The following is a 14031-nucleotide window of genomic DNA, read 5'->3' as shown; positions in this document are numbered from 1 at the left end:
TGGTAACCATGGTAACTCCAGGTTTAACTGGTTAACCCCAGGTTAGTGGAATGGTGCAAGTGGGCCTAAATCCTTCTTAAATATCCACCTTTAATGAGCGCATTATTGAAATAAAAATGCATGCAAGAACTGCATGAAATGAACGATGATGCTGCTGTCCGGTCTACCGTCGAAAAAGTCGGCAGTGCACTAAAATCCATGTATCATAGAATATCAGAGATAAAAATTAAATATAATTGATTCAGGTCATGTGGGGTAAGAGTAGCAGTTTATTTTGCTCGAGGCAAGACAAAGGGTATGTGGATTCCCTACAAGTGTTTGTCTTGACCCAGTGGTCTTCTTACCCCATCTAACCTTACTGCGCTAATCATATAGTGCCAATTTAGTAACAGTATAAAAATATAGTTTTAATTAACATATATTCCAGTGAACTAGAATAATTTATAACTAAACGTAGAAGACATTTAATATCAGTATTAACTATTTACAATCTACTGCAGGCTTAGTACTTTCATAGCCATCAAATTTTATCTATTATTCGTATATATACATTATTTACTAAAATTATATATTTACTAGGCAACATGTGCAGTAAGAAATTAATCGGTAAACAAACTAGTTTACATGCCATAGGCATGTTAGGTTCATTCACCTACATAAAATAATAATAATTATGACTGTATAAAACACTTGTAATACCTTTCTAAGTCACAGTGGAATCATTTCATGGACCTGAGTTACTACTAAATCAAAAACTTGTACGAACACCAATTGTTTAACGACCATTAGGATCTATTATTGTTTGTCGTTAATGTGGTTTTTGTAAATGTACTGTTATTTCTTCACATGAGAAGTAGTGAATTGCCTGGCTCTAGTGTGGCTGGCAGAGTGACTAACTCTGCCCGCTCACAAAGAAGTAACAATCAATGTTGATACTCCGGTCTCAATCCAAATTCCTGGACATAAGCATTGGTCCACGCACTGCTTGAAGTCGGTATTTTTTCCGTGGTATCTGGGCTCGGTTCCTCTTTAGTAGTAGTTTCGTTAGACGAATGAGTTGGCGATCGTCTCGCTTGCGCTTGAGCCTTAAGCATTTTGCTCATGGTGTTGCGTGGGGTGGGTGGCGGACGCTCCAGCGTTCGTCCGTGGACGACGGATACGTGTCTCTCAAGCATGTAGCGGCGCTCGAATCGCTCCTGGCAAAAGTTACAGCGGAACAGACGGCGCCGCGGTGGTGGCGTTGCGGGTGTCGCCGGCGCTTGCGCACCCTCACCGGAATGCGATTTGCTGTGAGCTACCAAATTATACCTGCAATATATAATAATTAATATTAGAAAATGTCCATTATTCGGTTAAGGACAAATTCTGGTTACGGCAGATTCTGTTTACGGCAGATTCTTTTTATGGCAGATTCGTGTTAGTGCAGAAATTGGACAGCTGATTAGGTCAAGTTGTGTTCTAATGTCCCATACATTACAACACAACTTGACCGAATCAACAATCCCCAAAAAAAACTGTCAACCGGGACATATTTCATGTTAAAAGGGGGGGTTGCGTCAGGGGGAGGGGATGGGATACTATAGTTTGCGTAAAGCACCATACCCAAAGGTATCATACTACATTCATTGAATGCTGGCTATAATTTGTTTTTCAAAAAACACAATTTGACCGAATCAGGTCGCGACTAAAAACTATTACACTTGATAACACTTAAAACCGAATAGAGAATTGAGTAATATTAGATCGACCCGATATTCTGACCTTGTTTTTAATTCGGACGTCTTTGCTCCTTTCGGCCACTTTTGAAGATTATTAAATTATTCGTCCTTTGCCGAAACCGGGAGGCGTACCGCGAACACCGAAGTTCGGCAATTCCGAGCATCTTTCTCTTTCAATCTAATTATGCCCTAATTGCAGATCCCCGCAACGGTTTTCGCGGTAAGGCCCCTGGTTGCGGTTGGCCCATAAAAAAACTGATCAAGGGGCCGTACGCGTTGGAGAGCTGCCATCTTGTATTATATCTATTGCGTATTTTCTGTCCCTCAAGCGGAGTTTCGCGTAATATATCCTATAGACAAAATTGATGATGGTTGGAATTATGTTCTGAATGAAAGTCCCAGTAACCGTTATATAAAGAAATTCAATAAATACATGCATAAAAACTGGATCAATCGATCCGATTGCGCCTTGTGTGGAGTTGTGAGAAGAAACAATATAGAACCAATCATACGGAAGGGTGGAATTCGAAATTTAAAAGATATATTGGGAGATCATATCCAACCATTCCCCATCTGCTCACAGTCCTATTCGATGATGCCAAATTTTATGGCGTATCTATTTCGCGTTTCAATAGACATTTCACAGCCAAAAAGGGGTCACTCTCGGTCATTGAGAAAAATGATCGGATAAACAGATCCATATTGCAATTAAAGCATAATAAGATAACTGTGGGACATTGCGTGGAAAAAATATGCCCGTATATATAGAAAGTTAATGTTAGTGTGCCAGCAAATCTGACACTGTTTTTTTACTTATTATTCTTACGTACAATGGCGGAAGTTCTCCAGAGCCTCTACCATCAGTTTTAACATTGACATAACGCTCACGTCTACGTAATTTACTTTCTGTACAACTCGCTTCCACTATTGCTCGCATATGCGAGTACGAGCGAGATGCATAGAAAGTAAGTTACGTAAACGTGAGCGTTATGTCAATGTCAAAACTGGTGGTAGCCGTACAGGTGATTTTAATTGTCTTCGTAAAAGTGTTTTGAAAAAGATACTAAGTTTTATCGTTAATAATAATCGTAGCAAAATAACAATAACTCAGTTTTATTGGAAGGTAGGTTAAGTAGGTTCATTTAAACCAAACTCTATACTTTTTGTAAGTAAGAAAAACAAATAATGTCCAGTCATCCTCTCTATTGTCATATTAATTTCAGTTTTCGTTACTTTTCTAGTCACACTTGCCACATCGTATTGACAACTAAATAGACTATCGCTGATTAAAACTATATAACATTACAGTAGTTCCCAAAGACGAAATGGCAGACAACATTCAAGGCTCACGCCCGCTAAGATTAGTTGCGAGATGTAAATAAGTGCATCTTCGGAGGTTGTACATCAACTGATTTACTTTCGCCCTCCAACTAACACAAAGCCATAAGCCATGCTTTTGTGCAAGTTCAACTTTTATTTACAACCGGTCACTAGAACATATATGTCGTGACCATATTGAGGCCGGTCCTGAAGATTGGGCAATCGTTGTTGATGCAGACAATACCATAGAAAAGATTTTAATTAAATTCACTCGCAAGAGTCGCAAGACATTCTAAATACAGTCAAACCTGGATAAGGTGGAACTGGATAAATGAGAAACCTCTATTAGCGAGAGTAATTATAAGGTCCCGTCATTTTTGTGCTAGATTACTTCTATTAGCGAAAGACACAAGACTCTTTAAGAGAGAGTCGTTTGTCCCGGTCGAGCCTCTGTATCAGAGAGTGTCTCACCCTTGGCCTCTATAAGGGAGAATCCTGAGTGTAATTATTATCCGTTATTTTTGATACTTTCTAATTTTCGTGGAATTAACGCGCACGTGGTGCATCTGATCATTTTTTTTGTTTATAAAAATGGGTTTGTCTATTAGGTCATTGTTTTTAATCTTGTTGAGAAAAACGTATGAGCGTAGTGAATCGATATTTTCGATCAAACTTGCTCAGTGCCTAATAATAATGGTTGCCTAATAATAATATAATGGTTTAACACATTTTAGGCATGTCTAAATGGCATTTTAGGCATGTCTAATAGGTAAGCCTTAAAGATAAAAATTTCAATCGCTTTCGAGAACGGGAAATCACGAAAATAAATTCACAGTATATTCAGATTCCATACATATTACAAATAAGTAATTTTAGTAAAATATCACTGCGACTTATTTTTCAAACCTGCCTAAGCAAGAAATCCCTGATCCCTTACCTCTAAGAGTGAGAAACTCGGATTAGAGAAAAACCTCTATGAGTGAGAAAAATATTCTGGCCCCTTGAGCTCTCGCTTATACAGGTTTGACTGTATATTGAAAAGTGTGTTAATGACGGCGCATCTAACTGTTTGGTCCGCCTTAGAATAGGTTAAACTTGTGTATTAATAAAATATATGTTGCACTGGCTTTCCTTTTTTTATTTTACAACAGGTTTTCGTTAAGGATTATTAAAAAAATATATAACACACAAGATCAGCAGAGACCGGAATTTTCAGGGCACTAGCACTGAGGTTGACCGAAGTAGCATGAACGTTTCCGAGAACATACGATGGAAAATAGACCACGTCAAAAAATTTTCAAGTCAAACAAATAAAATCATGTTATCGATGTGAATTTTCCTAGTTTTCAAGAATAACTTTTCAAAATGTCTCGAATTACAAGAATGAATAGAATGTTTGTGAATTAATAGTCCTTAAAGCGCAAATGCTACCATGTTCCGAGTTTCAGATATCTATTTCAAGTTAAGATTTCAGTTCGTTTTCAAAAGCTAAACACCAAGATGTCGGAAGTATTACAAGATTTAATCGCCGAACAAGTATTTACGTATGGTAGAATACTAAAAGCTAGACAAAATTTCAATAAACTATCAAACACGAAGCTGGTGACCGGACATGTCAAAACCAGAATAGAATCTTTACGAGAATATTGGAGCCAATTCTCAGCGAATCATACTAGAATAGTGAGGCAAGTGAAGCTGGAGGAACAAGACGCTTTCGATTATTTTAAGCAAAACATCTATTTAGAGTGCGAGAAAGTGTATATTGAGTTGAAAGCTGACATGACAGATATTCTAGAGCAATGGGAAGAAGAAGTAAAAACCTTAAGTATTTTTAATTTACCACCTATGTTAGAGACAACCCAATCATTCGAGCCCACTAATACGTACACAATAGCGGAAGTTGATACGAGTATGCAGAGAGAATCACAAGTCACAGGCAAGTCGCAGTCACTTCACACTTTCACACAATACCAGTAGCTAACGGGTGATAACAAAAAAATGAGAATACTTATCGCACTCTGTGAAAAAAATACTGGCCGCATAAATAAAAAAAGTGGTATGTAATGTTGTTGCTACCTCTTTCGTGATGCCCGTCACTTATTTTTTTTCCTGCATTTGTTTTATTATTGTCAAAAATGGCATCTAAACAAGAAATCCTGAGAAAAAGCATTGTAAATTTTTATCATTCTAATTTGATGTTAGAGAAAAAGTTTACAGTGAATCATTTTACTCAAGAGAATGTACCAGCGTCTACTGTGTATAGAATCTTGGCATCTCAGACTACAACTCGTAAAAGGGGCAGTGGCAAACCGGCAAAGATAATGACCAAAAAACGTCTGAAAATGCTTCATACCCAATTTAATGATTCTGACACCATGAGCCAACGTGATGCTGCGAAAAAATTTAATTGTAGCCAACCGTATATCTGCAAATCATTGAAAAAGGTTGGAATAGTATGCCGAAAGAAGGTGAGGGCACCAGAATATACAGAAAAACAAATTTCGACCATTAAAACCCAATGCCGCTGGATGACCCGAAATTACGCTGGAAAAAGCTTCATTTTAAATGATGAAAGTTATTTTCCGTTGAGCAAATTTCATATCCCGGGAAATGATAGATACTACACAAGTAACAGCTCTACCACGCCTTCGGATAAAACATACAAATTCAAACACAAGTTTGAGCAAAAGGTTATGCTGTATGTCGTAATTTCCGAAAGAGGAGTTTCAAAACTGTGGTTTAAACCTAGTGGTTTAGCCGTGAATTAAAACATATACCAAAACGAATGCTTGAAGAAAATATTAATGCCATTTATTCAGAAATATCACTCCGATATGTGTTTTGGCCGGATAAGGCGTCGTCACATTATGCCAAAAAAACGGTCAGTTTTCTGGACTCCAATAACATCCCATTTGTACCAAAATATATACCGCAACCCACCAAATCTTCCCCAATGTCGGCCAATTGAAGATTTTTTCGGGTATTTGAGTTCATTGGTTTACAAGAATAATTGGAGAGCCGAAAATTGTGCTCAGCTGATAAAGAGGATAAAATCTTCCGTACGCAAAATGGATAAGATTGCCGTCCAACGTTCTAGTGCGACCATTTTGACTAAGCTCCGTCGAGCAGCTGATCATGGACCATATAAAAATGTACATTAATAATTTTAGTAAGAAAAACAGTGTATTTTATATGCAATTATACTTAAGTTTGATTTCAGACCCAGTCATATAATTTTTTCACCACCTTCAATAATTCTCATTTTTTTTATCACCCGTTACACCTGAGTTATGCGAGCATAACCAATCACTAATAATAAGTAGAGTTTCAAGAAGTAATAAGCAAAAGTCATTGTTGCGGAGAGAATGCAAAAGTACACCTTATCAATCCAAAGAGTCAAAAGCATTGATACAAGCTACGAGATAGAAAACAAGCAAGAATTCAAGCGAGATGTAGAAACTAGAGAAAAATAACACGTCCTACACCATGTTGGCATTATTGAATTCGAAATTCATACCTGAGAGCTATCTGACAATTCGCGAAAAAGCGACAGATTGCGACGCATTCTTTAACTTTGACAATTATTTTGTAAAGGAATGGATGAACAAAATTACGTGTGAAACTTTTAGCTGCTATCGAGAAAATATAAGAACTACAAACTCGATCGTAGGTTGGCATCGAAGAATAAATAGTCGACTTCCAAAAAAACCAACTATACAGTGTGGAAAGATAAGTCGGGGCCTGGAGGGAAACTACCTTAAATCCTTAAGCTGGCTCATTTTACTTAAAGGAGACATTCCTTTATTTTTAAAAAGAAACAAAACTGCATTCAAAGATTTTTCTTTTTTTCTTCAATTTGGCTTGTGTAAAAAAATCTTGAGTACTAAATATTAGATTTTATGGATATTTTGTACGACAGACGAGTGTAAGACCTAATGTTTCTAGGAGAAATGTTATCATTAACATTAACTGTCTCGACTAGTAGAATAAAATTGCGAGTGTTTATTTTTTGGAATTTTTAGTCGGTTCGAGTCCCGGACGAGGCAAGCGAGTTTTAGAAAATCTTTGAATGCAGTTTTGTTTCTTTTTAAAAATAAAGGAATGTCTCCTTTAATTAAAATGAGCCAGCTTAATGATTTAAGGTAGTTTTCCTCCAGGGCCCGACTTATCTTTCCACACTGTATATTACTTTACTCAGATCAGGAAGCCGCAATTCAGGATAAAAAAAAATAGTACCTACAATCTGAATTTTCTTCAAAAACAAGCTGCGGTCAAAGAAGATTGAAGAAATTAATAGAAAAAATGAATTAATTAATGAAATAATAACAAATGTCGAATCAAATGAAAGCACACCTTTGGAATGTTTAAAAAATAAGCAGCTTAAAAAATATTTAAGAATAAAATAATAATGCCCACACAATCATGTTTAATTCGTAGTGAGTACCTACATATCAAGTAAAATTACTGTGTCTGTTACACACAAAGTTACTGATGTATTCTGTATTTGTAACACGTATTAAGTGTGTATGTAATTTACCCTTCTGGAACCCGTCACTGTTCAAATTAGATTTTGAGATCGCGATGTATAATGCAATAAGAAAGATATATCCAGACAGCCAAATATTTGGCTGCTACTATCATCCCTACTATCGTCCCTCTACAAGCTATTAAGAAGAAGGCTACTATTATTTGGTGAAAGATGTGGTCAAAGGCAGAGATGTGACTTATTTGAAATACTTGTATTTAAAATGTAAATACAAAATACAAAATACCTATTTTGTATTTTCAATTTAAATACATTTTGAAGAAAACTATTTTGTATTTTATTTGAAATAGTTTTTGGGACCTATTTTATATTTTCTAAATACAAAATACTTTATAGTAGGTAATGTAGGTAGGAGTTTCAATCCCTTCTGATGTTACAATCCTGGCAACTGTCTCGTTCTTTTAACATGGAACTGTTGAATCTGTTTAGTAACGTCGCACATGACCACAAGCGTAGCGAGTGGTTAAAAAGCGGCCAAGTGCGAGTCGGACTCGGCCATGAAGGGTTCCGTAGCAGCAAGTAACATAATAAAATTGCGGTTTACGATTTATGACGTATTAAAAAAAACTACTTACTAGATCTCGTTCAAACCAATTTTCGGTGGAAGTTTGCATGTACATCATATATTTTTTTTTAGTTTATCATTCCCTTATTTTAGAAGTTACAGGAAGAAGGGGGGGGGGGGGGGACACTTTACCACTTTGGAAGTGTCTCTTGCGCAAACTATTCAGTTTAGAAAAAAATGATATTAGAAACCTCAATATCATTTTTGAAGACCTATCCATAGATACCCCACACGTATGGGTTTAATGAAAAAAAAAAAATTTGAGTTTCAGTTCTAAGTATGGGGACCCCCCAAAATTTATTGTTATTTTTCTATTTCTGTGTGAAAATCTTAATGCGGTTCACAGAATACAGCTACTTACCAAGTTTCAACAGTATAGTTCTTATAGTTTCGGGAAAAAAGTAGCTGTGACATACGGACAGACAGACAGACAGACATGACGAATCCATAAGGGTTCGTTTTTTTGCCATTTGGCTACGGAACCCTAAAAATTGGAATCTTGAGTGTTGCGAGAAGAACAAACTTGTCTGCCCTGGTGAAACACAAACGAGACGTTTTCATCACACTAACGAGAGGCATTATAATACATACATACACATAGCTGTAAAACATTACAAATCTAAATTAATGCTTTAAAAATTGGCCGTTAAAAACCATCATCCATACATCCTACCGGTTAATATGAGCAAACAACTAGAAACTTGCACTTTAGATAGAGGACTGATTTCAAAGAATAAAGACAGGACTTTTCAACTCAGAAATTCCGAGTAATACTTTTTAATTCACTACTCAGAGTACCTTTTATCGCAAAGTATTTGTATTTTTAAAAAGTATTTTGAAAATACCTATTTCGTTCGTATTTCCCTATTTCGGGATAAGTGGCGTACACGAAGAGAGGCCTATGCTCAGCAGTGGGCGACTGAAGGCTAGAATGATGGATGATGATGTGATTTCGTATTTTGTATTTTAAATACAAATTACAAAACTATTTTGTATTTTGCATTTGAAATAGTATATCAAGGAAGTATTTGTATTTTGTATTTAAATACTTTTCATAAAGTATTTTTCACATCTCTGGTCAAAGGTCACAAATTATGACATTCTCGTTTTAAAAATACTTACGAGATAAGGTAAACGTACTGGTGCTCGACGCGGCCCCAGTACATGTCATCTTGAAACTTATGTCATTGTCAATAGAGGTGACAGCAAGGTGTCATCTATTGGACATTAGCATATCGAGCACTAGTACATTTACCTTACATCAAACATCATAGATACATTTAAAATTCGATGCCATTTGTCAATCAATTGTGATTGTGACAAATGTGATTGAGTCAGCAATTCAAAGTGCGAAATTTAATTGTAATCGTGAATTGGGAATAAAAAAATATGAGTTCCTTCGAATTCAACAGCGAATGTTTCCGGGTCTCCTCCTATACTGAGAAGATTAATAATTATAAGTGATAACTGATAACAATAACTGCACAGGATCAAAAGCTTGTATGAGACCAAAAAAATTTTCCGGCTAGAAAATCCACAAATCGAGGATAACATTTCCCATACAATTTGTATGAAAATGAGAACTTTTATTTTTCACATGCTATTTTTTATGCCAATCAATTCCATTCCTATCCAGTATCAATAGACGCCCTTCCAGACGCAAAGGTGCCCATCACGCTCGCCGCGTTGCCACGCTGGACCGCGATAGACAGCCTCTGCATCAGGAATGACCCCGAACGAGGGTCATGACCTCCCTTCCTCAAACGTTGCCCCAATTCGCTCAAAAAATTTTGGCCTCGGCACACCAACACCCGGACGTCTAGATACGGACGATTGTTCGCTTAGTTAGATGATCTTTGGTGTTCATGAACTATCTACCTAACTAATTCGGTTGTTCCTCTACATTATTCTCTAACTGGTAAGCACAGTAACGTCTTAATACATTTTTGTACGAATGTTGTTATTTTGGTTACATTTTATTTGACGTCACAATAGTCAAAGAATGAAAAGGTAGGTCACTTTTCAACTTTATGTTAAAGTGTTAAGTTTCAAAATGAAAAACTTATTATATTACCGTGACTGTACCCATACCTATAGTCAGTACCTATCGAATAAGTTGTAATACCTATCCAAAGCGCCATATCTATATCGTCGCGTTCCTTGATCTGCTTTTAACCGCTGTAACTTAATACATTCTAATTGTTTTCCAACGTTTGTGTTTTATTATTTATTTGACGAGTGAAAATTAAATTTGACCCTTATATAGCCACTGCGACCTAATCAATCAACGCAAAATTCATGAAAATTCACATTAGGTATAATACATAGGAGTCCTCTAAAAGTCAGCAATGATAGTTATAGTTCGGTATTCTTACTGACCGCTGAATACGCTCCATACTAATAGCTACATACTTACTTACTCGAGTGTATCGTCATTCTTGAGTATGTGGTCGCGTACCAAATTTATGTGCAAAAAAAGTATCGGTCGTGAAAAACAAATTACTTACAGAGATTAAAAAAAGGAAACTTTTTTGATTAGGTATTGAAAAAACAAATTCATATTCAATTCAATCGTCAATGTTAAAAATATCTTTTTAACGAGTGTTTTTAGAGTACCTACCTATCTATTAACAATGACTTCTTATCGATAAAGTGGCTTCTTATTCAACCGACTTCAAAAAAAAGGAGGAGGTTGTATATTCGCTGTATTTTTTTTAATGTTTGCTTGCGCTTGTTTTTTAATTTTTCTATATGAAAGTTATGAAATTTTCATCCAAATAGGTTCAGTAATTTTTACGAAAATTAACAAACAAGTGGTTTTTACAGAGTCTTGCGTTGCAATCTGTATTGAAGTCGGTTTTAATTTTTTCATAAGTTTTCTAAGTATCACTATTGGAATTCCTGTATTGTAGCGGGGTTCGACGCCGCAAGAGCCTCTAGTATTTTTTGTTTTTTATTTGTTTATTTTATTTCATCTTCTTGGCTTACTTTTTTGTGCTTAACTTTTGTTTCTCTCTCTAATTATTCATTGTTTTAATAAATTTTAGTATTATGAAGTTAGGTACTAGCCACCACTTGCCATTTGCGTAGAAAAAAAATAACGCACCAGCCATTTTCCGTATTTGTTACAAAATTGGAATAAATTTGCATGTTTTTAGTTTAAATATTGATGAAAATGTAATTATCAAGTATTGAAAATGAAGAACACATAAAATTGACGCTGCCAGTATCTAATACTAATAGAGGCAAGAACCGAGTCCGATAGCCTTTTACCATCAAAATCAGGTGAAAAATTATTGGCGGCCATTGACATAGATATCTAGGGATTGGCTTTACGGACAATAATAATGAGCGGACAATAATAATGAGGCATGACAGGGGCCAGTACGGCGGTGTGACACCGGTACAACGCGATTGGTTGATGAGTTCGCATCACGCGCGCGATTGGTTGATGATTCGCATCACGCGCTATTGGTCGCAACTAATTGCGTTAGACTGCACGATTGGCTGGAATTCGTGAGTCACACCGCTAAACTAGTACCATTTTTAGTGCCCGTAACCGTAAGGCCTAATAGATATATACGTTAATGTTGGCGGCATATGAAACTTTTGTACAGCGGAAAATCAGCAAAACCGCAGTCTTTCTTGGAAAACATGTTTTTATGCTTACTTCAATGAACTGGCGAATAAGTGCCTACAAGCCCCACTAGTGTAGTAAATGAAGCAAGTTGTTGTATGGAGACCCATGCACTAATTTCTCAGTCGATGAAATTTAGCTAGGTTATTGTATAGTATGAGCCGAGACTAACATTATAAATATCCAAAAAAAAACACTCCTAAGTTAGGTAAAAACACAAATCTGATTATATATTGAAACGAGTAATTCCTCAGTCCAAAATTATTTTACTAAATAAGTTATTTGTATCAGTATGTGATACTAGAAAAAAACCTAAAAGTTTTGTCAAACATGAGAATATTTTTTTATGATACTTCCTTTTTTTGACGCTCATTTTCATCGGAAAATTACTCTGTCATTTTTTTCTTCTTATATGATCTTAGAATATAATTTGGCGCAGTGGGTAAAAAAATCCAAAAAAAATGCATATCGAAATGTATGTATTATAGAACTATTAAAAACAGAGAGTGGAAAAGTTTTAGATTTTCATTTTGTAGGTATAAAACGGCAATAAAATGGCATTCCAGTGAAAAAATTAGACTGAGTAATTTTCCGGTCCAAGACACGCCAAAAAATTTTATTTTATTAATACTGGTATTTCTGCTGGGATATTTTTTTGATATTTCATATATTGTTGCAATACGTTACATGAATATGTCTGGTGAAGAAAGCTTGAACGGAGCATTTTTCCGTAAAAAGATATTAACGGTTTAAGACTTTAGGTATTTACTTTAATTCTATTATTATTATTCTTTGGAAATTTATACTATACTTTTTATTTATTGATACTTTATCATACTGTAAAGTTTTTTCTTGCTGAGGAATTACTGCGGGGTCCACTACCTTTATTTACTACACTACACGCTTTAGTGCAATTATTATGCGATGTTAAAACTGTAAGCCACCATTTAAAAAATTGTACTTTTACTGTTTTGATAATTAAAATTTGATTAATAAAGACCGTATCGTTAAGTATAGGGACAGATAAAACCTGATCTAACTGTTGGCATGTGTATTATTTTGTATTATTATGTTCTTAGAGTATGATCTGAGGGTATTTTTAAGCTACATCTGATTTAAGAAGGTTTGACATTTTTTTTATTTCAGGGACTTTATGATGCTTTTAATACCGTATAGCAAATATAGTCCGGACAACCCTATCGAGCTGAATTTGAGACTATTCCACCGACTCTTTGGTAAGATTTAAAGTAACAAAAGGTTAATAGGCTGCCAAAACATGTTATCTAAGTGTCCTCTTCATGATTTAGTGTTAGCGGTAGAGCCTGAAATTCGGGAATTAGCTGCAAATGGTGTTAAAGGTACACGGAGAAAAATAGTTATTTGTACAACAAGAGATCAAAGTTTGATATTTCTTCGAGTGCTTATTTTGAGTCCCGTGCAAGCGAAAGATTCTATAATTTAATTTAGAATCTTGAGCGTAGTAAGGGATTCAAAAGCGCACGAGATGTAAATAACTTTGATCTCGTGTAGTACACAAAATTTTTCACCCTAAGCAGTGAGAACATACCTAGAGGGACAGAGATAATAGAACCCAAGTATATCGAACTTGTATTAGACCCCGCATGTTGAAATGACATTTGACTATAAAGGTCACTTGAATGGCATTTTGTCTCACTCAGTGAGCAAAATCGCATTTTGCTCACTGAGTGAGACAAAATGACTCAGTGAGCAAAATCGCATTTTGCTCACTGTTTTTAAGAAGCAAAGTACCCTTGTTCGAGCTGCTGAGGTGAAAAATATTTTACAATATTACCAGATTGCATAGTAGTTATGATTCTGGTGTAGGAAAACAGATTTCAGCCATGGTTAATAGACTCATATTTTGGACAATATTAGAATATTCTAGTTAAAATATTCTAGTACACTAAAACTCTGATATCGTTTTGGTAACAATCTAATAGTAACAGAGTAAAATATGCATTTAGCATACAACACTTTACAATAATTGCGATGTTTACAATATTTATTAATTCTGTTCACCATCATCTAGTTTAACACACCAATAATAAAAGTGTGTATTACAAAATCTTTGTTTAAGGTCCACCTTATGTAATTCATTTATAGGTACTAGATTTTCTCGTACCTGTTAGCGGATTTTTAATACCCATTACTTACTCTAAATTTCTTGATTACTATGAATATTTTCACTCATAACTAGATACGTTCTCTGTTGTCTAACATACTC

The 14031-nt window shown here is 35.4% G+C and overlaps 1 protein-coding gene and 1 long non-coding RNA gene across 2 annotated transcripts in view; one reads left to right on the top strand and one right to left on the bottom strand.

The window, feature by feature from the left end:
- Positions 1 to 357: 357 nt before the first annotated feature.
- The window catches only part of LOC134804782 (zinc finger protein 37-like), a 58827-nt gene continuing 45153 nt past the window's right edge, over positions 358 to 14031 (bottom strand). The window contains exon 7 of the mRNA XM_063778018.1: positions 358 to 1308. Coding sequence (XP_063634088.1) covers positions 924 to 1308 — 385 coding nt within the window. The 3' untranslated portion in view covers positions 358 to 923. The remainder of the gene's footprint in view (positions 1309 to 14031) is intronic.
- The window catches only part of LOC134804928 (uncharacterized), a 273322-nt gene continuing 265834 nt past the window's right edge, over positions 6544 to 14031 (top strand). Inside the window, exon 1 of the long non-coding RNA XR_010146187.1 lies at positions 6544 to 8388. This is a non-coding gene — a long non-coding RNA (uncharacterized LOC134804928). The remainder of the gene's footprint in view (positions 8389 to 14031) is intronic.

Source organism: Cydia splendana, chromosome Z (assembly GCF_910591565.1).
Source record: "Cydia splendana chromosome Z, ilCydSple1.2, whole genome shotgun sequence".
Taxonomy (NCBI): Eukaryota; Metazoa; Arthropoda; class Insecta; order Lepidoptera; family Tortricidae; genus Cydia; species Cydia splendana.
The sequence above is the reverse complement of the archived record's forward strand: the minus strand, read 5'-3'. Positions and strand labels throughout refer to the sequence as shown.